Source organism: Nerophis ophidion, linkage group LG25 (genome assembly GCF_033978795.1).
Source record: "Nerophis ophidion isolate RoL-2023_Sa linkage group LG25, RoL_Noph_v1.0, whole genome shotgun sequence".
Lineage (NCBI taxonomy): Eukaryota > Metazoa > Chordata > Actinopteri > Syngnathiformes > Syngnathidae > Nerophis > Nerophis ophidion.
In genome coordinates, this window is record NC_084635.1 from 1551609 (window position 1) to 1579540 (window position 27932).

Sequence of the window (27932 nt, forward strand, 5' to 3'; positions counted from 1 at the left end):
AAGTGACTTCTGAACACTTTTATGAGGGGGACCCTTTGGATTCCCAAAATTTGGGGTGGGATTTTTTTCTTTAACTCTGTGATTGCTCAAAAACTAATAATGAATTCAATTCAACAATGTTATTGTAAAGACTGGTGGGCATCGAGGTGCCGGGTTCGATTCCCTCGAGGATGCGTTGATGTGAACACAACAAAGGTAAGATCCTAAAAGATTTATTTAACAAGAGAGCTCTGAACAGAAATACTGGAGCTAATAAAAAGGCAAACCAAAAACGCTAGGATGAAAACTAGGAAATACAAACAGAAAACTAGAATTGGCATGAAAGCACAAAAATGTAAAAACAAAAACAATTAGCATGTGAGCTAAAAAAAAAGGCAGATGGCTTAGCATATGAGCTAGCGAGAATAAACGTACCGAGAAGAGCAGTCGTCACTTGTTGCATGTGGGCAACTCTTATGGACCCAGACTGAACAAGGAAAAGAGGAAGGCTTATATAGGGAGTAATACAAGTACAACCCATTTATTTATTTATTTAATCAAGTAGAACCAGGTGTGTGTAGAAAACCAGGAGCAGGTGAAATCAATGTGTAACCATGGTAACGGACTAAACAGGAAGTAAGTGGGTCATTAAGAGAATGAAACAAAGATGGAAAAATAAACATGTGAAGATCTGAGTCACGGATCGCAACCGTTATGAATTATTGACCTATTAAGGCTCCATTTATTTCACATTAAATACTCCGCTTTGAAAATATAATATTGCATTTTTTATGTGTTGGCAGCAAAACAGGCCCAGAGCATAATACCACCACCATCATGCTTGACAGAAGGAATGGTGTTCCTGGGATTAAAGGCCTCACCTTTTCTCCTCCAAACATATTACTGGATATTTTCGCCAATCAGCTCAATTTTTTTTTCATCTGACCACTGGACTTTCCTCCATAAGGTATTATCTTTGTCCATGTGATGATTGATTGATTGATTGATTGATTGATACTTTTATTAGTAGATTGCACAGTACAGTACATATTCCGTACAATTGACCACTAAATGGTAACACCCCAATAAGTTTTTCAACTTGTTTAAGTCGGGGTCCACGTTAATCAATTCATGGTACAAATATATACTATCAACATAATACAGTCATCACACAAGTTAATCATCATAGTATATACATTGAATTATTTACAATCCGGGGGGTGGGATGAGGAGCTTTGGTTGATATCAGTACTTCAGTCATCAACAATTGCATCAACAGAGAAATGTGGACATTGAAACAGTGTAGGTCTTATTTAGTAGGATATGTACAGCCAGCAGAGAACATAGTGAGTTCACATAGCATAAGAACAAGTATATACATTAGAAGTACATTTGAGTTGTTTATAATCCGGGGAGATGGGATGTGAATGGAGGAGGGTATTAGTAAAGTGTTGAAGTTGCCTGGAGGTGTTGTTTTAGAGCGCTTTTGAAGGAATATAGAGATGCACTTACTTTTATACCTGTTGGGAGTGCATTCCAAATTGATGTGGCATAGAAAGAGAATGAGTTAAGACCTTTGTTAGATGGGAATCTGGGTTTAACGTGGTTTGTGGAGCTCCCCCTGGTGTTGTGGTTATGGCGGTCATTTACGTTAAGGAAGTAGTTTGACATGTACTTCGGTATCAAGGAGGTGTAGCGGATTTTATAGACTAGGCTCAGTGCAAGTTGTTTAACTCTGTCCTCCACCCTGAGCCAGCCCACTTTGGAGAAGTGGGTTGGATTGAGGTGTGATCTGGGGTGGAGGTCTAAAAGTAACCGGACTAGCTTATTCTGGGATGTTTGGAGTCTAGATTTGAGGGTTTTGGAGGTGCTGGGGTACCAGGAGGTGCAAGCGTAATCGAAGAAGGGTTGAATGAGAGTTCCCGCTAGAATCCTCAAGGTGCTTTTGTTGACCAGAGAGGAGATTCTGTAGAGGAATCTTGTTCTTTGGTTGACCTTTTTGATCACCTTGGTTGCCATTTTATCACAGGAAAGATTAGCCTCTAGAATGGAAGCTAGGTAGGTGACATCATCTTTCCTGGTGATAACAATGTCACCCACTTTTGTAGTGAAGTCACTGACCTTCTTAAGTTTGATATGAAACACATATTGAGCTGTTTTGCCAACAAGTATGTGGTCCAAACACTCTATATCACAAAAATAAGAGTGGTAGAAATGATTGGCAACTCAAGACAGCCATGACATTATGTTCTTTACAAGTGTATGTAAACTTTTAGTCGCGACTGTAAGTATGGGGTCCTTGCCTCTAATCTCCATCAGTTTAGGGGCCCTGGGCGTGGAAAATGTTGAAGGAACTGAAGAAACTGCATTTTCTCCCTGTTTGTTTCTGGCTGAGTAAGGTTTACTAGAACCGTTAAAGAGGGTGTTTGTGTCTCCGGCGCCAGCAGCTGCCCACTTCTCTCCTCGTCCCTGCGTGGGCTGCCAGTGTCGTGAGTGACAGCACATGTGCGGCGAGTCCGAGAGAGGGGCCAGCCCGCTGTAATTCTAACCCTTACCCCGCGACCTGAGCCATACCCCTGTTGTGTGCAAGGAGGAGCTTCCAGGGACGGATGCCGGGAGAAGGACGGAGGTAGAGAAGGGGTTTTTGAGAGTGGTCAGGGAGCGTGGAGCTGTGGGGTCTCAGGAGCCAAGTCGTTTCTGGAACTGTTTAACGTGGAGGATGGCCGCAGGGATGTTGATAGTGTTTGTGCTGGCAGCTGTCGTTTATCAGGTACGTTAAACTCTTGTTAGATCACACTGAACCTCAGAAGTTTAATAGTGGAAATACTCGCTAATTATAGTACTGTAGGTAGTATTCTTTTAACGGCCTTCATCTTCTGCTGCTGTCCCGGTCTAGATTGGCCTCTAGCTGCCCCGGCTTCTCCACATACACGGTTTGGAACAGGGGTAGGGAACCTATGGCTCGGGAGCCAGATGTGGCTCTTTTGATGACTGCATCTGGCTCTCGGATAAATCTGAGCTGACATTGCTTAACACGATAAGTAATGAATCATTTCACTTGTAATCACAGTGTTAAAAATAATGTTCAAAATATAAAACATTCTCATGCATTTTTAATCCATCCATCCGTGCAAGAAGTTGAGTTAATGGTAAGAAGTTATTTAGTTATTATTGGTTAGTGTGGGGCTTGCCCTCCTGGGGGTTCTTCAAACCCCCAAGCACCGACACGAGAGTCTGTTTCAGGGTTGCAATATTGTTTTATTTTTCAATAAGTCTCTCAGTTGTTTTCCAGCAATTGTATTTCCAGCCCCAACCCCATCTCTCCTCCTGGCTGCTGCTTATAACAGAGCGACAGGTGATTAGATAACAAGGCCCAGCTGGGCCATCTACGCACCTGTCGCTGCAGGCCACGCCCCCTCCACAGTTAGCTTCAGAATAACAATGTTATTACTAAGAATAAGAGACCTATTATACCCTAGAAATGTTGGTCTTACTTAAAAATGCACACGTTTAGTTGTGTTCAGTCTTAAAAAAATATATTATATGGCTCTTAGGAAATACATTTTAAAATATTTGACACTCTCAGCCAAAAAGGTTCCCGACCCCTGGTTTAGAACTTCCCTGAGTGATGTTTTGGGTCGGCTTTCATCAATACACACACACGCACACACACACACACAACTCACCGTGTAATCAGAGGTTGAAGTGGATGTAAACATTTGTAAGGAAAGAGGATGACTCCAGATGTGCACGAAGAAGTCATTTGTAGCTTCTGTCAGCAGAGGCCATTATGAGGATGGATAAGACTGTAGAGTGACATATTGTCAACAGGCCGTCATTAGTCAGTCTCTATGTTTGTAACGGTGATGGAGTGCAGGGTGAGCGGGTTTGACTCCATATTTTACTGTCATGTTTGCAGCCAATGGGTTTGGTACAATGTTGTCATTTCGTCTTCTCATGACAAAGAGTACAGCGGGTCCGGGTTAGCTGTGCATCAGTTGGGGACATCTCTGCGCTGCTGACCCGTCTCCACTCGGGAGGGTCCCCTGCTGCCCCCACTGTGGACTGGACTCTCACTATTATGTTAGATCCACTATGGACTGGACTCTCACTATTATGTTAGATCCACTATGGACTGGACTCTCACTATTATGTTAGATCCACTATGGACTGGACTCTCACTATTATGTTAGATCCACTATGGACTGGACTCTCACTATTATGTTAGATCCACTATAGACTGGACTCTCACTATTATGTTAGATCCACTATGGACTGGACTCTCACACTATTATGTTAGCTCCACTATGGACTGGACTCTCACTATTATGCTGGATCCACTATGGACTGGACTCTCACTATTATGTTAGATCCACTATGGACTGGACTCTCACTATTATGTTAGATCCACTATGGACTGGACTTTCACAATATTATGTTAGATCCACTATGGACTGGACTCTCACTATTATGTTAGATCCACTATGGACTGGACTCTCACTATTATGTTAGATCCACTATGGACTGGACTCTCACTATTATGTTAGATCCACTATGGACTGGGCTCTCACTATTATGTTAGATCCACTATGGACTGGGCTCTCACTATTATGTTAGATCCACTATGGACTGGACTCTCACTATTATGTTAGATCCACTATGGACTGGACTCTCACTATTATGTTAGATCCACTATGGACTGGACTCTCACTATTATGTTAGATCCACTATGGACTGGGCTCTCACTATTATGTTAGATCCACTATGGACTGGGCTCTCACTATTGTGTTAGATCCACTATGGACTGAACTCTCACAATATGATGTTAGATCCACTATGGACTGGACTCTCACACTATTATGTTAGATCCACTATGGACTGGACTCTCTCACTATTATGTTAGATCCACTATGGACTGGACTCTCACTATTATGTTAGATCCACTATGGACTGGACTCTCACAATATTATGTTAGATCCACTAAGGACTGGACTCTGACTATATTATGCTAGATCCACTATGGACTGGACTCTCACAATATTATGTTAGATCCACTATGGACTGGACTCTCACTATTATGTTAGATCCACTATGGACTGGACTCTCACTATTATGTTAGATCCACTATGGACTGGACTCTCACTATTATGTTAGATCCACTATGGACTGGACTCTCACACTATTATGTTAGATCCACTATGGACTGGACTCTCACACTATTATGTTAGATCCACTATGGACTGGACTCTCACTATTATGTTAGATCCACTATGGACTGGACTCTCACACTATTATGTTAGATCCACTACGGACTGGACTCTCTCACTATTATGTTAGATCCACTATGGACTGGACTCTCACTATTATGTTAGATCCACTATGGACTGGACTCTCACAATATTATGTTAGATACACTATGGACTGGACTCTGACTATATTATGCTAGATCCACTATGGACTGGACTCTCACAATATTATGTTAGATCCACTATGGACTGGACTCTCACAATATTATGTTAGATCCACTATGGACTGGACTCTGACTATATTATGCTAGATCCACTATGGACTGGACTCTCACTATTATGTTAGATCCACTATGGACCGGACTCTCTCACTATTATGTTAGATCCACTATGGACTGGACTCTCTCACTATTATGTTAGATCCACTATGGACTGGACTCTCTCACTATTATGCTAGATCCACTATGGACTGGACTTTCACAATATGATGCTAGATCCACACGATTGATTGATAGATTTGGCCTCGTCCCTTACTTAAAGCAGTCTTCCTTAGCCACAAGGCCTCCTAAGGGCTGCCAAAAAGTATCACATTAAGGATATTACATCTAAGGCTGGGACGATTAATCGATATCAATATATATTTCCATACTCGATATCAATGAAAAAATAATTTTGATAAAAATGTTCGAGATAGATATATATCTCGAACCGGGCGGCATTGCTGGGTTGGTAGAGTGGCTGTGCCAGCAACTTGTGGGTTCCAGGTTCGATTCCGCTTCTCCCATCCTAGTCACTGCCGTTGTGTCCTTTGGCAAGACACTTTACCCACCTGCTCCCAGTGCCACCCACACTGCTTTAAATGTAAGTTAGATATTGGGTTTCACTATGTAAAGCACTTTGAGTCACTAGAGAAAAGCACTATATAAATATAATTCAATTCAACATATATATGTTTTGGCCAAAAGAAGCCGAAAAAACAAAGGCCGGTTGGGTAAATTGAGAAAGGCACTCGCGGTTTTGGTAACTTAGCAGCTTAGTGATCAGTGTGGAATGGGAGGAACACTATCAACTATCGTGCTCAGTTGCGCCATCTTGTTGTCTCGCTGTTGATTCTCTGCATGGAGTGAGAAGAGACAGTAAAAAATGAGTGCTGCAGAGAGCACAGAAATTGTTGCTAAAACAGGAAAAGTCACCTCGACGCAATGGCAGTTTTTTTAGATTTATTTTTACTTTTAACCCTCGTCCGCTCCCTATTCGGATGTATGGAAACAACAAGTAGGAACTTAAGTGCAGGACTGTATAAATAAAATACATACAAAAATATAACAAATGTGCTACTTTAAAATAATAATTTGGATTTAAATAAAAATTACTGCATAACATAAATGCATTTCCATACCTAAATGAGAATAAGAGACCAAATTAAATGTTACACAGACCACGTAAACCTGAAAAAATAGTTCTTTTCATGTTTCTCTGTTTAAATTTTCACACTTTTCACTATTTTGTTACACTTTATTACACATTTTTTAAATACTCCTTTTTTTTTTTACCTTAATTTAATTGTTAAGTGTTTATTTGGATTTTAGAATGTTGTTTGCATGGATTGCTTGTGTTTCCAGGGTTGTGTTGACATTTCCTTTCTTTTCTAATTTGATAGTTGAAGGGATTTTAATCAGAGAAAAGTTTACAGTACATTTGAAATAAAAATGCAAACATTTAATGTATTTTTCTCCCGGTCCATATTTCCCTTAGGTGTCTGTAATAATGTAATTTGATACATTACATAGGTTTTAGGTGATACTACAATTTTCTGGTATCAATCCCATACCAAGTAGTTACAGGGTCATACATTGGTGATTAAAGGCCTACTGAAATGAGATGTTCTTATTTAAACGGGGATAGCAGCTCCATTCTATGTGTCATACTTCATCATTTCGCCATATTGCCTTTTTTTGCTGAAAGGATTTAGTAGAGAACATCCACGATAAAGTTGGCAACTTTTGGTCGCTAATAAAAAAGCCTTGCCTGTACCGGAAGTAGCAGACGATGTGCGCGTGACGTCACGGGTTGTGGAGCTCCTCACATCCTCACATTGTTTACAATCATGGCCACCAGCAGCAAGAGCGATTCGGACCGAGAAAGCGACGATTTCCCCATTAATTTGAGCGAGGATGAAAGATTCGTGGATGAGGAAAGTGAGAGTGAAGGACTAGAAAAAAAAAAGGTGACGGCAGTGGGAGCGATTTAGATGTTATTAGACACATTTACTAGCAGGATAATTCTGGAAAATCCCTTATCTGCTTATTGTGTTAATAGTGTTGTTGTGAGATTATATAGTCGTACCTGAAAGTCAGAGGAGTGTGGCAACGGATGTGGTGACTGCCAGTGTCTCTGAGGGAAGCCACGTTTCTCAACGAGGCGAAGTGAAGGCAGCCGGTCGGGCCGGGCTGAGCTTCCCCCCCCCCCCTCCTCCACGGTGGAAGTATCCCATGTTCGGTGGCGGCCGGTCGTAGGAGGCAAGAGAGTCCACAGCTAGCTGCCTCTTTGACAGGTGCACGAAAAACGACGCAAGCTCCGCTCATGTCTACGGTAAAAGCCGACTTATTACCACCATTTTCTCACTGATACCTGCCGGTTGACATGTGGTAGAGAACCATGTTCGCTTGACCGCTCTGTTCCTTAGTAAAGCTTCACCTTCGGGAATGTAAACAAGGAAACACCGGCTGTGTTTGTGTTGCTAAAGGCAGCCGCAATACACCACTTCCTACTTACATCTTTCTTCTTTGACGTCTCCATTACTAATTGAACAAATTGAAAAAGATTCAGCAACACAGATGTCCAGAATACTGTGTAATTATGCGATTAATATAGCTGGGAATCGGGCTGGAACAAAATGTCCGCTACAACCCGTGACGTCATCATACCGCGATGTTTTAAACAGGATATTTCGCGCAAAATTTAAAATTGCAGTTTAGTAAACTAAAGCGGCCGTATTGGCGTGTGTTGCAATGTTAATATTTCATCATTGATATATAAACTATCAGACTGCGTGGTGGCTAGTAGTGGCTTTCAGTAGGACTTTAATGGTTTCCAGTGTTCATATCGGACAAATACAATCATTGTAGGAACTGTTTAGTAAATCCTCCTTTCGATTATACAAAATTGAGGACAGAATCACTCCAATCCAATTAAAGTCTCCAATGAGTGTAACCCGATAACATTCAGAGAAGTTTCCACGCATTCACCCGCCTTCCCAAAGCCCCGGCTGTTTGAATCGGGCTGGGGGGGGTCAGTCCCAGCTGTTCCCAGATGCATACGCGATGCCATTTGTCCCGCTCCGTAATCCCTCTTGCGGAAAGAGGAGCGGGCCGCTTGCAGACCATGAAATGGGGTACAAATCAAGAGCGCGTAGCGTCGGCAGCCAGCTGGCACGGAGGTCTCACTCATCGGAAACAATCAGTCAGACAGTTTAGATCAGGGGCGTCCAAACTTTTTCCACTGAGGGCCACACGCCGTAAAATCAGCCCATGTGGGGGGCCGTTTTGATATTTTTTAATTTTCATAACAAATACAATATAAATAATGTTGTATCTATTTTAGGGCTCCCCTCAAGTTTGGTACCAGGGTCTTCAGTCATAAAAATAGTCAAATAAGTAACCTAATTTTACTATTTTGTTGTTGTTTAAAATCAACTTCAGATCTATCTGTTCATATAAACTTTTCATTTAATTTGATTTATTTTTTTAAGTGATATAATGTTACTATTTTTTGTTTAAAATCTGTTGATCAACTTCAGATCTATTTGTTGATATAAAGTTTTATTTTTATTTTATTTTTTTAAGTACAAACCCTGTTTCCATATGAGTTGGCGCACCTGCTTGCAATTAGCTCACCTGTATTCAGGCTCGTCACTCACAGCTTGACCTTGCCGGTTAATGTTTCCTAAACCCTGCACATACATGTGCCTGCTTAGCCTCATCTTTCTTGGTACGTTGCCTTTTCTTAGTCCTGCTTAGCCTCCTTGATTTAAAGAGGACTTTTGCTGTGCTTTTTCCCCGCCAACCACAGAAGAAACTGTTTTGTTAGTATTCATGGTGTGCACTTCTGCCCCATCGCTTTTTGTTACCCCTTTTTGGACTTATTAAATTTTTTCCCTTTTTGTATTCAACCTTGCCTCCCGTTTCTGCATCCCGAGGTCACACCATTGAACATTTCTTAACAATATATGCTATATTTTCTCACAAAAATATTTCAAAATTGAATATTTGATGTCAAGTAATTGGAGCCTTCAATACGTCAATAATGACCTATTAAATAATTGTTTTTTTTCATTATTATTTTTTGAGCAATGACAGTTTTAAAGGGAAAAAAAAGCCTGCATGGCAGCTTTGTGCTATTGAAGTCAACATTGCAATTTTTTCGCCTGTATTCTCTTTTATTCCTCTTCTTTTTCTGGAATAGAATTTTTAGATAGTACCGCGGGCCGGTAAAAACTTCGCTGCCCCACTTTGGATACCTGTGATTTAAAGTAAGGTTCTTTTAAAATTGTGTTTCATTCACAATCCAGATCTTCACTCAACATTTTGTTGTCTTTCTGCAGGGTTTTATTCCTTTTTTTTTTTGACGGATAAATGTCTTTAACAGGCTCCGCCCCACAGTATTCCCAATTGTATCTAACTTACTTACATCTTTTTTTTTTAACCTTGCTCAGCATTCCTAAAGTGGTGCCATCTGCTCCAAGGGAGACACACACTTGCTGGCAGCGCCCAAAATAGTGCCGGGCGGTCATGACTTAGCAAAGAACAGAGCGGACTAAGACTTAAGTGCTACTTCAATTGCTTTCTGTGTGTCTGAGGAGCCATGACAGAAGTGACCTGAGGGCCACCTGTGGGACCCCAGGTCCTGTGCAGGTCAAAGACTCAACTGCAATGACTTTTCACGCTTGACTGGTTAACTCCAACACTTCTCACTTAAACTACTAAATGTGAGGTCTTTGTTTTGTTGTCGAGGAGTTAGAACTGTACTGGTTAACATTAAGTCTGTTCATTTAATTTAGGGCTTAAAATGTGAGATTATTTTTGGCAAAGTCAAGAACTCTGGACTAAATGTGTTACACGTGAGACAGGGTGCATGTCTTGCAGAGCACCGGCTCAAATTTGAGAGCAAGTTGCAACTAACATGCGGTTTATCCAAAGTGTGAAGCCGCTTCCAAGATACAAACCCTCACCACCATGAACTACGTGTATTCCAAGTAGCATTATCACTGGAGGACTAGAGGGAAATGAATAACTAAGAATGCTGCAAACACACTCCGAGCAGGACGACACAAGAAACTAACGGCTAAAGTGTCAAAGTAAAGAAGCAGTGATCGATCCAGATGTCGATACTATCGATACCTAGTACCGTATTTCCTTGAATTGTCGCCGGGTATATAGTATGCGCCTGCCTAGAATTACTGCCAGGTTAAAATAATTAGCGCATGCTTAGCATTAACGCCAGGTCAAACTCGTTTCGCAAAATATTATTTTTATTAGCGGATGTCTAGAATTTCCGCCGGATGAAACTTGTTTCGCCAAAAGATTAGCATATGCCTAGAATTTCCGCCAGGTCAAACTCATCACATCACGAGTGACACATCACCTGTCATCATTTTCAAAATGGAGGAGGCTGATTTCAATCATTTGAAATCGCATAAAGGGAAGAAGATTAAGAGCTATTCAGTAGGATTTGAGGTCCAAGCTATTGAATATGCTAAAAAGAACAGTAAGCAGCTATGTTTTATTAATATACCGTAGCTGCGTGTGTCAAGTATGAGTCATTAAATGACTCCCGCCTCCTGGTGGTAGAGGGCGCTAGTGATCCTTCTTGCGACTACTCGGCTGCAGAAGAAGTGACAACAAGCAGCAAGAGTGAGCGGCGATCGTTTATTTTTTCCTCTCGCTTGCACTTTTAACATGGAGGATTACATATCTAAAATAAAACAGTTTTCTAAACTGGACTTTTAATCCAAGCAGGAGGTAATAAAGGAAGATCTCCATCGAGACAGAGACTTTTAAAACTGAAGAAAGATAAGGAAGACTTCTATAAACAAGTTATCGATGCTTTTGATCAGAAGGAGCTGCGCATGGACTTCATTTATAAGTAAAAGTAAGACCAAAATAACGTTTTTTTTAATTAAATGTGCTTTTTATGATGGTATCCTTACATCACACTCAAATTTGTAAGCGCAGGCTTAAATTTACCGCATGCCTTTGGTAAACGCCGGAGTGAGAAGAGGTTTTACATTAATTAGCGTCCCGGTGGCAATTCAAGGAAATACGGTATTTTCTATTTCTTTGATTAATTGTTATATGAGTATAATTAATACAAATGGAAAAAAATCTGAATTCCATGGAGTGCCTGGAACTTTAAACATGCTGACAAAGTTTCTGCACCGCCACTGCAATGCATGCAAAGAAATAAGGTTTATTAACGACACCAAAGTGACTACATCAATATTTTTCTTATTATGACTTTTTTTTTACTTTTCTCAAAATCAGGGAGTTAAGTCTCTGGACACAGCAGTTCTTCGGTGCGAGGGGGAGCCTTGCATGCTTTAAAATCTTGGAAAATCTGTGCACTACAAAAAATGCTCATTGTAGCCATTAATCATGACATCATTTTTATTTATTTTTAAATCACCATAATTTGTTGTATTTATTTTTGTTTTGTAGGATAAAGTGTTTCTGTGTGTTTGTGCTCCTTAGTTAATATTGCTGATCAATTTATCGAGTTTATTTGTATTTTTTTTGTATTAAATTTTCAAGTCAGTCAAAAAATGTTTGTAGTTTAAATAAAGTTTTATAATTGTTTTATTTATTTTTTCTGTTACAGATTTAAAAAAACAATTATTCTTTGTAATACATTGCTCCACATTTCTTTATTTTGTTTTTTCTATAATGTTTGTATGAAAACAATCTTACGCAAAGGTGTACTTATTACAATTTTACAGACAAATGAAACTATTTATAGTTGTGGTGGAGAGTGTTGGGGGTGAAACTGAAAATAAGTACTGGGCTACAGGAAGGCTTTGAGGGAAAAACCCAAATGATTTAAATTGGGGCCAATAGTAGTTTTTACTTTTGTTTGTTTTGTCAAAAATATTGTATCTGGCATTCAGTACCTAACATTTAATAAATCATTTGATTTACAACAATACTAGCATATTTTAAATTAAATAAGTTAAGCTTGATAGAAATGTGTCATTTTGTTTACTTAAGTTACTTGCTAAAAAATATTTTCAGTTGTATAATGTTTTGTCAAAGTATCGGTACTTGAAATCAAAATTCTGTTTTGATGGCTAAACTTTTATCGTCTTGAATATTGGTCTGTATTATACCAATTTTAAAAAATGTATGCAAAAAGTGCATCGCAAATAACATCTATTTTTTATTTATGGTGGACATTCTACTCTTTGGTGGTCCCACTCTTTTCAGACACCCTTGAACGCACCGTAAAACCACCTCCGCCTCGTATTTCTCTGATCGATCACTCTGTACTAAGACAGTTGAATATCTCAGCAATGTGTTTATATAAGTTTCGATTGGGGTACTTAGTTTCTTAATGTGGAAATACGTTAATTTCTCTTGTTTACATGTTACCATTTAAGCTAGCGAGCTAGCGGCAGTTATTAATTACGTTTTTTCGAACATTTTAATCAAAACGGTAATACTGTCGGATTTTACGGGAATTCGGTCAGTGCCAAAATAATACCAGATTTGGTACCCATCCCTATTCTTTGCAGCCAAGTACAACATTTAAAAAAATCTATAATCTATTGTCAAAGTAGCGGCTCGGGAATTAGAATCCAGGCCAGAAAAAATCGGATTGAAAAAGGCTTCAGAGTATTAGTGTATTTATTATGAAAGCTTTTTTTGACACTGAATTTATCTAACATCATTTTTTGTGTTGAATTTTGTGTACTGATTTTTTGTTGTTGTTTATGCTGACGATTGAGTAGAAAAAAAATGTGTTAGCAGAATGTGTGCATTTAAGAATTCAGTATAAAACAACTCAGTTAATAAAAAATCAGTATATAAAAATTGAGTGTGAAAAAAAATCTGTCTCTATAAATTCAGTGTAAAAAAATTCTGTGTAAAAAAAGTTCAGTGCTGAAAAATTCAATGTCGAAACATTAGCAAGACTCACTTCCTGTAAATTAAGACAGAAGCAATCGCGATCCCATCTCAAAACCAGCCAATGAGGTGTCAAGTTTGAAGTCATGTGACCCGGGTCTCTGCATAAAAAAGACACTTAACTGGACTGCCTGGACATATAGCAACATAATTAACATTTCTATTGGCCCGTTGGATATTTTCAAACTATAGAAATTATTCCAATGGTTAGAATTTGTAGCTGAGATAGGCACCAGCGCCCTACAAAGGGAATAAGCGGTAGGAAATGGGTGGATGGAAATTCAATTTCAAACAAAGCTTTCGTAATAAAGACTAGAATTAACCAGGACATCCCTAATTGTAACTTTTGCAGATTTTGCCAGGTTGCTGCAAAATTTTGGTAGCACTTTTATGGGACTGACATGCAGAGGTCTGCAAAGATTTTGCAGGTTTAGTTGAAAAACATGGCCGCCATCAACTCAAACGTGTTTGTACTTATCTTATTTAGTCGAAGGCCATTGATCGTTTGTCTAACAATGATTAAACTTGGAAGATTTTGACTAAAATCTAACCTAAACTCTTTTAATGCATTACATCATGACTGGATCCAAAGTTCATATACAGATGTTAGATTTAGGGGTCACCAACCTTTTTGAAAGCAAGAGCTACTTCTTGGGTACTGATTAATGCAAAGGGCTACCAGTTTGATACACAATTAAATAAATTGCCAGAAATAACCAATTTGCTCAATTTACCTTTAATGAATAAATCTATATGTATTAAAAAAATGGGTATTTCTGTCTGTCATTCTGTCGTACATTTTTTTTCCTTTTACGGAAGGTTTTTTGTAGAGAATAAATGATGAAAAAACACTTAATTGAATGGTTTGAAAGAGGAGAAAACACAAAAAAATGAAAATTAAATTTTGAAACATGGCTTATCCTCAATTTCGACTCTTTAAAACTGAAATTTCAACCGAAAAATATGAAGAGATTAACTAGCTAATTCAAATCTTTTTGAAAAAATTAAAAAAAGAATTTATGTAACATCATTAGTAATTTTTCCTGATTAAAATGAATTTTAGAATTTTGATGACATGTTTTAAATAGGTTAAAATCCAATCTGCACTTTGTTAGAATATATAACAAATTGGACCAAGCTATATTTCTAACAGAGACAAATCATTATTTCTTCTAGATTTTCCAGAACAAAACATTTTTAAGAAATTCAAAACTTTGAAATAAGATTTAAATTTGATTCTACAGATTTTCTAGATTTGCCAGAATATTTTTTTTAATTTTTTATCATAATAAATTTGAAGAAAGATTTCACAAATATTCTTCGTCAAAAAAACAGAAGCTAAAATGAAGAATTAATTACAATAAAAAAATAAATTGACTTGAACATTGATTTAAATTGTCAGGAAAGAAGAGGAAGGAATTTAAAAGGTAAAAAGGTATATGTGTTTAAAAATCCTAAAATCATTTTTAAGGTTGTATTTTTTCTCTAAAATTGTCTTTCTGAAAGTTATAAGAGGCGAAGTAAAAAAAATTCATGAATTTATTTAAACAAGTGAAGACCAAGGCTTTAAAATATTTTCTTGGATTTTCAAATTCTATTTGAGTTTTTTATCTCTTAGAATCAAAAAAGTCGAGCAAAGCGAGACCAGCTTGCTAGTAAATAAATAACATTTAAAAAATAGAGGCAGCTCACTGGTAAGTGCTGCTATTTGAGCTATTTTTAGAACAGGCCAGCGGGCGACTCATCTGGTCCTTACGGGCGACCTGGTGCCCGCCTTGGTGACCCCTGTGTTAGAATATACTTTGTACACTAATGTGTTTGAAGGTTCCTGAGTCAACACCTTCTGACCGCTCAATCATTGTTGCTGTGAAGACGTGGGGTCCCCAAACAAGCTGTCTCTACTCCAGTCAGGGTCAAAGGGCAAGTTGTAAAAGTAGCTGGGAAAAGCTTGGAAAACAGTTGATCTGTGTGTGGTGTCATCACTCAGCCTGTCACAAAGAGCAGCCATCGGTCTAATTGGTAACAGGACACTTTGCTGTTACTGCTAAAAACATTATCAAAAGCGTGTCGGCTGGAAAGTATCCAAGGGTCTGTCATGCAAAGGTCGCAGCGGCCGGACAAGACAGATACCAATGAGGCGGGAAATGGGAGTCAAAGACACGCTGCTTGAGGCCTGGGAATACTGAAGCAACCTGAGACTTTTTTGGAACAAAACTGAGCTTTTTTTAGAAGAAACAGTGCCTTGACTGGTATCAAAATATACTTTGGTACTTTTCGAAACTTTTATAAATAAAGGGGATCACACAAAATGGCATTATTGGGTTTATTTTAACAAGTCTTAGGGTACATTAAATATATGTTTCTCATTGCAAGTTTGTCCTTAAATAAAATAGTGAACATACAAGACAACTTGTCTCTTAGTAGTAAGTAAACCAGGGGTAGGGAACCTGTGGCTCTAGAGCCAGATGTGGCTCTTTTGATGACTGCATCTGGCTCTCTGATAAATCTGAGCTGACGTTGCTTAACACGATAAGTAATGAATAATTCCACTTGTGATCAGAGTGTTAAAAATAACGTTCAAAATATTAAACATGCTCATGCATTTGAATCCATCCATCCTTTATTCTACCGCACTTGTTCAAGAAATTGCATGATTTATTTATTTATTTATTTTTTTGGGCTTGCCCTCCTGGGGGTTCTTCAGACCACCAAGCACCGACATGAAAGCCTGTTTCAGGGTTACAATATATTTTTATTTTTCAATAAGTCTCTCAGTTGCTTTCCAGCAATTGTCTTTTTCTCTTTCATTCTCGCTCTGGCTCCAGCTCCAACCCTGTCTCTCCTCCCGGCTGCTGCTAATAACAGAGCGACAGGTGATTAGATAACAAGGCCCAGGTGGGCCGTCTACGCACCTGTCGCTGATTTCGAGGCCGGTCCTGGCACACACCGCTTCGCTGAAGGCCCGCAGGCCACGCCCCTCCACAGTTAGCTTCATAATATCAACGTTATTACAAAGAATACGAGACTTATTATACTCTAGTAATGTTGGTCTTACTTAGTTGTGTTCAGTGTTGAAAAAAAAATGATATGGCTCTTACGGAAATACATTTGAAAATATTTGGATTCTTGGCTCTCTCAACCCAAAAGGTTCCCGACCCCTGAAGTAAACAAACAAAGGCTCCTAATTTAGTCTGCTGACATATACACTACCATATTGCAGTGGTTCTCAAATGAGGGTACACGTACCCCTGGGGGTACTCGAAGGTATGCCAAGGGGTACGGGAGATTTTTTTTTAAATATTCGAAAAATAGCAACAATTCAAAAATCCTTTATTGAATAATACTTCAACAAAATATGAATGTAAGTTCATAAAGTGTGAAAAGAAATGCAACAATGCAATATTCAGTGTTGACAGCTAGATTTTTTGTGGACATGTTCCATAAATATTGATGTCAAAGATTTCTTTTTTTATGAAGAAATGTTTAGAAGTAAGTTGATGAATCCAGATGGATCTCTATTACAATCCCCAAAGAGGACACTTTAAGTTGATGATTACTTCTATGTGGAGAAATCTGAATTTAGAATTGAATCACTTGTTTATTTTTCAACAATTTTTTAGTTGTTTTTATATCTTTTTTTCCAAATAGTTGAAGAAAGACCACTACAATATTTTGCACTGTTGTACAATTTAATAAATCAGAAACTGATGACATAGTGCTGTATTTTGCTTCTTTATCTCTTTTTTTTCAACCAAAAATGCTTTGCTCTGATTAGGGGGTACTTGAATTAAAAACATGTTCACAGGGGGTACATCACTGAAAAAAGGTTGAGAACCACTGCCATATTGTGTCATTTTCCATTCTATTATTTTGTCAAAATTATGAAGGAGGCTCCAGCGACCCCAAAAGGGACAAGCGGTAGAAAAATGGATGGATGGATGGAAGTAGTAGAAAATGAATTAGTAATCTAATCGTTCATTTACTGTTAATATCAGCTTACTTTCTGTTTTTGTTATGATCGGCTGCCCGGATCATACCATATTCTAGTTTGTTCTGTTTTGGTATCATATTCTGTTAGTGTTGGACATCCTTAGTTCCTGTTTGTTCTGTCACCATGGTTGCTTATTATTTTCACCTGCTACGGTTTCCAGACGCACACCTGTTTTTGCTAATCACCGTCCTTATTTAAGCCTGCCTTTTCTGTTCATTCATTCTCGTTTCCTAGTTAGTGTTTCACTTGGTTTGTGTTTCGCAATAGTAACGACTCTGATTCCCAAGTGTCAGGCATTCCCCTGACAGTTTGTCTATGTTTTAGTTTTGTCCTCTGCATTTGTCTTTGTTTCCTCTGTGTTTATTATCTCCTGTCTTTAGTTCCTGTCAAGTGCTCTTATTTTGGTTCAGCTTCCTGTTTGTCTCCCTGTGTGCTGTTGTCACCTCACCTGCGGCTGATTGGCACCTGGCCACACCTGTAGTCAATCAGCCCGCTCCTATTTGTACCCACTTTGTCTTCCAGTTAGTACTGGATCATTGTCGTTGCCACATGTCGCTCCTGTCGTTGCTGTCGTGTCAATGTCATTTTCTACTTGTCATTCCGACTGGTCGTGTGAATGCAGCGTAGCACTAAGCTATATTTGGTAGATGTTTTGTAGCTTACTGTTTTTGGTTCCCTGCTTCCGATTAGTTTGTTCATAGCCCTTAGTTTGTTATATCCGCCCATGTGCGTGCTTTTTGTTTGTACCCTTTTGGTTTTGGTTTTGTCTTAGTATTTAATTAAATATTCCATGCCTGCCTCCATCTCTGCATCTTGGGGTTCGTCACCAAATAACTCTGACACCATGTTGTCACTTGCTAGATTTCGCGCTATGCCTTTTGCTTTCCTCTAGCTCCCATGCTAGTAGTTTTTGTTTTTCCTTTTGTGCCTAGTGCAAGTTTTTCTGTTTCTTAGTTTTATTTATTAATAAATCAGCATTTCTTACCTTACGCTGAGTCCGTTGCCCGACTACATCCCTGGCATCACCATGCCAGCCAAGCGTTACACTTTTAACATGTTTTATCTAAACCTCTGTTAAAATGTAATAATCACTTATTCTTCTGTTGTTTAGATACCTTACATTAGTTTTGGATGATACCACACATTTGGGTATCAATCTGATACCAAGTAGTTACAGGATCATACATTGGTCATGATTTAAGTCCTCATGTGTCCAGGGACATATTTCCTGAGTTTATGTACATAAAACAAATTTAAAAAAAGTCAAATAACATTTTGTGATGCTAAAGAATATCGATGTAATCATAGTAGCATCGACTAGATGCGCTCCTGTACTTGGTATCATTACAGTGGCTGTCAGATGTAGATCCACCCATGGTGTTTGTTTACATTTTGACGCCGGTGAGCTACGGTGAAGCATGTTTAGCTATTCCTTGTCCTGTGGGATGATACTTGTAAGAAACTTACTTTATTTGTCGCCATGGAGGCGAGGATTAGCGCTTGAGAAGCCACTAGCTAGCTAGCCATGTGTTAAAGCACCTCTTCCTTAGGGCGTATCAGTGTTATAACTTCCTTTAATCGTTAGTTTTTAAGCCAAAATGTGTCCGTTCTCCCTTTTCTGTCGGCTTGTAAGTACTACGTGAATCTGCGCTGCCGAACATGCTCGTTTGCCCGTAAACCAGCAATGACACAACGTCACCAGTACTTTTTAGAGGCGGTATAGTACCGAATATGATTAATTAGTATCGCGGTACTGTACCGTACAAGCCTAGCCCTGATATTTATTTATTTTATTTTTGTCCTGTATCGCATGATATTGTGCAGTCAAGACTTTGTTCACATGTAAGACCCTTACAGAGTTAACAAGTTTAGAGTTTTTAGGGCTTGTGTATTCGATTACTGAGGATTTGTGTGTGGAATGTGTGTGTAAACATCTCCGAGCATGTCGATGACAATGGCTACAAATAGACGCTGCTGGGCAGTCAGTATATGAAGACTAAAATTAGCGTGCCCTCTGACTCGCCCTGCAGATGCCAGCCATCGCTGCCATTCTTCTCCCAGAAACATCCCGAATAATCAGGAAATTACCAACCTCGTTTCCATATGAGTTGGAAAATTGTGTTAGATATAAATATGAACGGAATACAATGATTTGCAAATCCTTTTCAAGCCATATTCAGTTGAATATGCTACAAAGACAACATATTTGATGTTCAAACTCATAAACTTTTTTTTTTGCAAGTAAACATTAACTTTAGAATTTGATGCCAGCAACACGTGACAAAGAAGTTGGGAAAGGTGGCAATAAATACTGATAAAGTTGAGGAATGCTCATCAAACACTTATTGGAACATCCCACAGGTGTGCAGGCTAATTGGGAACAGGTGGGTGCCATGATTGGCTATAAAAGCAGCTTCCATGAAATGCTAAGTAATTCACAAACAAGGATGGGGTGAGGGTCACTACTTTGTAAGCAAATTGTGGAACAGTTTTAGAACAACATTTCTCAACGAGCTATTGCAAGGAATTTAGGGATTTTACCATCTACGGTCCGTAAAATCATCAAAAGGTTCAGAGAATCTGGAGAAATCACTGCACGTAAGCGATGATATTACGGACCTTTGAACCCTCAGGCGGTACTGCATCAAAGCGACATCAGTGTGTTAAGGATATCACCACATGGGCTCAGGAACACTTCATAAAACCACTGTCAGTAACTACAGTTGGTCGCTACATCTGTAAGTGCAAGTTAAAACTACTATGCAAAGCAAAAGGCATTTATCAACAACACCCAGGAACGCCACCGGCTTCACTGGGCCTGAGCTCATCTAAGATGGACTGATGCAAAGTGGAAAAGTGTTCTGTGGTTTGACGAGTCCACATTTCAAATTATATTTGGAAACTGTGGACGTGAAAATAATGACGAAAATAACCATCCGGATTGTTATTAGTGCAGCTGGTAACCATCGTGCATTTTGTGATAAAAGCATGAAATTTGGTACACTTATAGTCAAAGGCATTCTCAAAAGATTTGGATATGGAGCCACCATGAATTTTGGGTTGCCGACCTCTTGTCTATTCTGTACGGCTGCGTTAAAGACATAAGAAAGGCAGCATATGTTGTGTAAATAAATTGGCACGAAGAAGGCACTCTGAGCTGTTCAACATATGGCAAGCAGTGCTGGATCCTGTGGATTCCCACAGAGACAACGTGCGGAAATGTGAATAGATGATCATGAGTGGGCGTGTGTTTTGTGTACGTTCACTAGCGACTACATGTGTGTGTGTGTGTGCGTGAGAAAGTGTCCATGCGAGTGTGTCGGATGAATTCCTATCGCACAGCGGATTGGTAAGGTGACCCCAAACTCCCAGTCAGGTGCAGAGTTGAGCATAAAGGGGGAATTTGTGCGTGTGAGGCGGGAATGTGGCTGGGAAAGAACAGGATCTAAATCCAGATTGAACAGCTGTTGCTGTGTGTGTGTGTGTGTGTGTGTGTGTGTGTGTGTGTGTGTGTGTGTGTGTGTGTCAGGGAGTGTTTGTGTGTGAACGTGGCCCTGACAGCAATGCGGGAAACGAAAGGCTCGTGCTTTGACTGTCATCCTGAAGTTAAAGGCTTACTGAAATGAGATGTTCTTATTTAAATGGGGATAGCAGCTCCATTCTATGTGTCATACTTCATCATTTCGCCATATTGCCATATTTTTGCTGAAAGGATTTAGTAGAGAACATCCACGATAAAGTTGGCAACTTTTGGTCGCTGATAAAAAAAGCCTTGCCTGTACCGGAAGTAGCAGACGATGTGCGCGTGACGTCACGGGTTGTAGGGCTCCTCACATCTGAACATTGTTTATAATCATGGCCACCAGCAGCTAGAGCGATTCTGATCGAGAAAGCGACGATTTCCCTATTAATTTGAGCGAGGATGAAAGATTTGTGGATGAGGATAATGAGACTGAAGGAATAGAAAAAAAAAAAAAAAAAGTAAGTTAAAAGGGCTTCACAGTGAAAGAGGGGTTAGTGCGTCTGTCTCACAATACGAAGGTCCTGCAGTCCTGGGTTCAAATCCAGGCTGGGGATCTTTCTGTGTGGAGTTTGCATGTTCTCCCCGTGAATGCGTGGGTTCCTTCCGGGTACTCCGGCTTCCTCCCACCTCCAAAGACATGCACCTGGGGATAGGCCCCTCCCACCTCCAAAGACATGCACCTGGGGATAGGCCCCTCCCACCTCCAAAGACATGCACCTGGGGATAGGTTGATTGGCAACACTAAATGGGCCCTAGTGTGTGAATGTTGTCTGTCTGTCTGTGTTGGCCCTGCGATGAGGTGGCGACTTGTCCAGGGTGTACCCTGCCTTCCGCCCGATTGTAGCTGAGATAGGCGCCAGCGCGACCCCGAAAGGGAATAAGCGGTAGAAAATGGATGGAATAAGTTAAAAAAAAAAGAATTTAAAAAGGCGAGGGCAGTGATAATTCTGGAAAATCCCTTATCTGCCTATTGTGTTACTAGTGTTTTAGCGAGATTATATAATACCTGAAAGTTGGAGGGGTGTGGCCACGGGTGTAGTGACCGCCAGTGTCTCTGAGGGGCGGCGTGTCATAGTGGGTAGAGCGGCCGTGACAGAAACCTGAAGGTTGCAGGTTCGCTTCCCACCTATTGACATCCAAATCGCTGCCGTTGTGTCCTTGGGCAGGACACTTCACCGTTTGCCCCCGGTGCCCCTCACACCACTGAATGAATGATTGGTGGTGGTCGGAGGGGCCGTAGGTGCAAACTGGCAGCCACGCTTCCGTCAGTCTACCCCAGGGCAGCTGTGGCTACATATGTAGCTTACCACCACCATCGTGTGAATGAATGATGGCTTCCCACTTCTCTGTGAGCGCTTTGAGTATCTAACAATAGAAAAGCGCGATATAAATCTAATCCATTATTATTATTATTATTATTAAGGAAGCCACGCAGGGGACGGGGTGGCGCAGTGGGAGAGTAGCTGTGCACAACCCGAGGGTCCCTGGTTCAATCCCCACCTAGTACCAACCTCGTCACGTCCGTTGTGTCCTGAGCAAGACACTTCACCCTTGCTCCTGATGGGTGCTGGTTAGTGCCTTGCATGGCAGCTCCCTCCATCAGTGTGTGAATGTGTGTGTGAATGGGTAAATGTGGAAGTAGTGTCAAAGCGCTTTGAGTACCTTGAAGGTAGAAAAGCGCTATACAAGTACAACCCATTTATCATTTAGCTGCAGCAGGACGCAGCTCCGCTGATGTCTACGGTAAGATCCGACTTATTAGCACAATTTTCTCACCGAAACCTGCCGGTTGACATGTGGTCGGGAACCATGTTCACTCGACCACTCTGTTCCATAGTAAAGCTTCACCTTCGAGAATTATAAACAAGGAAACACCGGCTGTGTTTGTGTGGCTAAAGGCAGCTGCAATACACCACTTCCCACCTACATCTTTCTTCTTTGACGTCTCCATTATTAATTGAACAAATTGCAAAAGATTCAGCAACACAGATGTCCGGAATACTGTGGAATAATGCGATTAAAGGAGACTACTTATAGCTTGGATCGGGCTGGAAAAAAATGTCCTCTACAACCAGAGACGTCACGCGCACGCGTCATCATACGCATCATCATTCCGCGACGTTTTCATCAGTATACCTCGCGGGAAATTTAAAATTGCAATTTAGTAAACTAAAAAGGCCGTATTGTCATGTGTTGCAATGTTAATATTTCATCATTGATATATAAACTATCAGACTGCGTGGTGGCTAGTAGTGGCTTTCAGTAGGACTTTAACTTGACAACCACTTGAAAGGAAGCTGGCAAGGATGTGGATTAAAGTTAAAGTTAAAGTACCACTGATAGTCACACACACACTAGGTGTGGTGAAATTAATATCTGCATTTGACCCATCCCCTTGTTCCACCCCACGGGAGGTGAGGGGAGCAGTGAGCAGCAGCGGTGGCCACGCTCGGGAATCATTTTGGTGATTTAAACCCAGGTTCCAACCCTTTAGTGCCATGCAGGGAGGTATTGGTTCCCATTCTGATAGTCTTTGGTATGACTCGGCCAGGGTTTGAACTCACGACCCACCAGACAATCTAACCACAAGGTCACTGAGCAGGTTGTGGGTGAAATCGAAAGGTGCCACAAAAATAAAAAATCGATCTTTGAATCAATCGTGACACTTATTTGTCACAATTTTAATTGTTTAAGACAAAAATTTTACCATATTTCCTTGAATTGCCGCTGGGCCGCTAATTAATTTAAAACCTCTTCTCACTCCGGCACTTACCAAAAGCATGCGGTAAATTTAGGCCTGCACTTAAAAATTTGAGTGTGATGTAAGGATACCATAATGAAAAGCACATTTAATAAAAAAAACATTATTATGGTCTTACCTTTACTTATAAATGAAGTCCATGTGCAGCTCCTTCTGATCAAAAGCATCGATAACTTCTTTATAGAAGTCTTCCTTATCTTTCTTCAGTTTTAAAAGTCTCTCTGTCTGGATGGAGATCTTCCTTTATTACCTCCTGCTTCGAATGAAAGTCCAGTTTAGAAAACTGTTTTATTTTAGATATGTAATCCTCCATGTTAAAAGTGCAAGCGAGAGGAAAAAATAAAGGATCGCTGCTTGTTGTCACTTCTTCTGCAGCCGAGTAGTCGCAAGAAGGATCACTAGCGCCCTCTACCACCAGGAGGCTGTAGTCATGTAATGACTCATATTTGACACACGCAGCTACGGTATATTAATAAAACATAGCTGCTTACTGTTCTTTTTAGCATATTCAATAGCTTGGACCTTAAATCCTACTGAATAGCTCTTAATCTTCTTCCCTTTATGCGATTTCAAATGATTGAAATCAGCCTCCTCCATTTTGAAAATGATGACAGGTGAAGTGTCACTCGTGACGTGACGAGTTTGACCTGGCGGAAATTATAGGCATATGCTAATTATTTGGTGAAACGAGTTTGACCCGGTGGAAATTCTAGACATGCGCTAATAAAAATAATATTTTGCGAAACGAGTTTGACCCGGCGTTAATCCTGAGCCGGCGGTAATGCTAAGCATGCGCTAATTATTTTGCGAAATTGGCAACACTAAATGGTCCCTAGTGTGTGAATGTTGTCTGTCTATCTGTGTTGGCCCTGCGATGAGGTGGTGACTTGTCCAGGGTGTACCCCGCCTTCCGCCCGATTGTAGCTGAGATAGGCGCCAACGCCCCCCACAACCCCGAAAGGGAATAAGCGGTAGAAAATGGATGGATGGATGGAGTTTGACCCAGCAGTAATTCTAGGCAGGCGCATACTATACACCTGGCGGCAATTCAAGGAAATACGGTATTTTTCATTTTTTTATTTTTACCTGCCCTGTCCAGCCACTCAGACAAATCAAATCGTTGTTTTAGATCAGGCATGTCAAGCTTGTTTCTTCATCGAGGGCCACATCGCAGTTGTGGTTGCTCTCAGTGGGCCTGTTCTATTAGTGAAGAGTATATCAATATGAATGAATGAAATAAGTTCATTTCGGTCGTATAATCAATATGAATGTATACCGAGAAATCGATTCTGAATCCAATAGTCACACCAGGAATCAGACCTCTGATTTTACTGTAGTATTTATAAGTATTATAATTATTATACGCGTTTGATTGTAACGTACATCATTGTTGTTGTCATTACCAAATTTGGAGGTATTGAAATCGCTAATGCTAATCTGTAGCATGTCTAGGGCATAGCCAAAGTAAGTTAGCATTGAGCTGGCACATTTTTAAAAGTGGAATATTACTTTTGAGCCCCTTTGTCTTGTTGTTTTTTTGCATCGAAAATGAAGTGTTGTCTGGCTACGTCCGCTTGACTGCTTGTTTCCGTGCCAAGTGCTTGAGCCAGTGTCCAGCTTTGACTTCACGTTCAGCAATTGAAAATAAGCCCTGTTTGGTTTTATGAGAATCAATATCCGGTGGAACCGACAGACTTCAGTCGGCATCTAAAAAGTATGACCCTAATTATGGACAAGCAGTAAAGAAAATGGATGGATCACTAAAACTATTCATTGTTTTTGTTTGTTTGTTTCATGTAGGCAAGGACCGTTGAAGAGCCGGAACATATTCAAGAGATCCACCCATGGAAGAACCAAGGCACAGGTTTGGTCAGAGTGAAGAGAGACTGGATCAATCCTCCAATCAGGGTTCTGGAGAATAGCAAGCAAGTGCCAGAAAACCTTGTCCAGGTACTACAATATATCGACTAGAAACTATTATTTAATCAGATACAATAATGGTATAATAGTGGTTTGTGTTGTGGTTTGTGCAGCCCTTTGAGACACTAGTGATTTAGGGCTATATAAGTAAACATACATTGATTGATTGATTGATAATAAATTTAAGTTTATATATTGTTGCAATGCATATTGTTATTGTGTATATTTCGTGTCTCACTTTAGTAGGCCTACGCATTGCACTTATTGGTACATACTTGGCACTATAATAGTTAGCATATTGTTTGCTGCTGGTCTGGTTTGAGCGCTGTGTGTAATGTTCTTTATTTTCAATGGAACATTTAAAGTTTTGGTGTTGTTTACTGGCCTCAAATTGCAGTCTACACATATCTCTTATGTGTGACTGCCATCTACTGGTCACACATATCATTACACCTTGTACCTAATAAAATTGCTTATAGGTCGAGAATTATTAACCAGAATTAAGCGCACCGGGGTTATAAAGCGCACTGTCGATTTTTGAGAAAATGAAAGGATTTTAAGTCCGAAAAATACGGTATTTATTTTGTAATCATCTATTTTATCGAAGAATTATGACCCTTATCGCTATTTGATGACGTATTGATCAAATGAACGCGACACAGTCTTTCAGACTGCAGTCACGTTCGATACATACCTGATTGATTTCCACTAGAGATGTCCAATGATGGCTTTTTTGCCGATTTTCGATATTGTCAAACTCTTAATTACCGATTCCGATATCAACCGATACCGATATATACAGTCGTGGAATTAACACGTTATTATGCCTAATTTTGTTGTGATGCCCTGCTGGATGCATTAAATAATGTACAAAGGTTTTCCAAAATAAATCAATCCAAATTATGGACAAAAATGGGGGGGTTTTGAGGTGGGAGGGGTAGGGGGTAGCGTGGGGGTGTATATCGTAGCGTCGCGATAGAGTTAGTGCTGCAAGTTTTTGTGGGTATTTGTTCTGTTGTGTTTGTTTTGTTGCGGTGCAGATGTTCTCCCAAAATGTGTTTGTTATTCTTGTTTGGTTTGGGTTCACAGTGTGGCGCATATTTGTAACAGTGTTAATGTCTGGTTCGTCCCTGACAGATTTTGTTATGTTTTAGTTTGTTCCTCTGCATTTGTCTTTGTTTCCTCTGTGTGTGTAGTATTTTCTGTCAGTGCTCTTATTTTGTCGTTTCTTGTGTTTCTTCCTGAGCGCTGTTTCCAGCTGTGGCTGATTGGCACCTGGCCACACCTGGTGTCAATCAGCCCACTCCTATTTTAGACCTGTCTTCCCATCCAGTCAGTGCTGGATTATTGTCGTTGCTACCTGTCGTGTCAATGCAGCGTTGCGGTGAGCTATATTTGGTAGCGGTTTGTAGCTTACTGTTTTTTGTTCCCTACTTCCAAGTTTGTTTGTTCTTAGCCAAATTTGTTATCCGCCTCGTGCGTGCTTTTTTTTTGTACCCTTTTGTTTGGTTTTTGTCTTAGTGTTTTATTAATTCATGTTTTCTCACTCAATGCCTGCCTCCTTTTCTGCATCTTGGGGTTCGTCACAAACTCACTCTGACAGTTAAAGTTGTTTATACGGCCACCCTCAGTGTGACCTGTATCGCTGTTGACCAAGTATTCATTGCATTCACTTGTGTGTGTGAAAAGCCGTTGATATTATGTGATTGGGCCGGAACATAAAGGCAGTGCCTTTAAGGTTTATTGGCGCTCCGCACTTCTCCCTACGTCCGTGTACCACTCCGTACAGCGGCTTTTTAAAAATTCATAAATATTACTTTTTGAAACCGATACCGATAATTTCCGATATTACATTTCAAAGCATTTCTCAGCCGATAATATCAGCAGTCAGATATTATCGGACCTCTCTAATTTCCACATGCGAAAGCGGCATCAGTCGGATTTGCACTGTTCACATTGACAGAAAAAGTCCGATACGGGCAAAAAAAATCGGATCGGACCTGCAGTGTGAACAAGGCCTTAGTTAGCCAACTTTCTATTTTTAGTTCAGATTATTACATCTCACGTCCAAGGCCTTTCCAGATTAAAAAGTCAACGGGTAACACACACATTAGCACACACACACTTACACAATCTCCTCTCCTCTCTCCAAACAGATCAAGTCCGACAAAATCTTCACGGGAGAAGTCATCTACAAATTAGAGGGTCCGGGCGTGGACCAGGCCCCCAAGAATTTCTTTGAGATCGATGACAAAACAGGAATGATCCGAAGCAAGCGTCCTCTGGACCGGGAGAAGTACAGCAGCTTCACGGTGAGGGAGTTTTTACATCCGTG

General features: G+C 40.1%; 1 protein-coding gene across 4 annotated transcripts in view; it reads left to right on the forward strand.

The window, feature by feature from the left end:
- Positions 1 to 27932, forward strand: part of cdh15 (cadherin 15, type 1, M-cadherin (myotubule)) — a 116711-nt gene that overhangs the window by 55671 nt on the left and 33108 nt on the right. For 2 of the 4 annotated variants that reach the window (XM_061887522.1, XM_061887520.1), the window contains 2 exons: positions 25478 to 25627; positions 27754 to 27909. In XM_061887522.1, the coding sequence (XP_061743506.1) occupies positions 27859 to 27909 (51 nt within the window). In that variant the 5' untranslated portion in view covers positions 25478 to 25627; positions 27754 to 27858. Of the gene's footprint in view, positions 1 to 782; positions 947 to 2544; positions 2750 to 25477; positions 25628 to 27753; positions 27910 to 27932 lie in introns of those variants that run through there. The other 2 variants (XM_061887518.1, XM_061887519.1) reach the window with 2 other exon arrangements.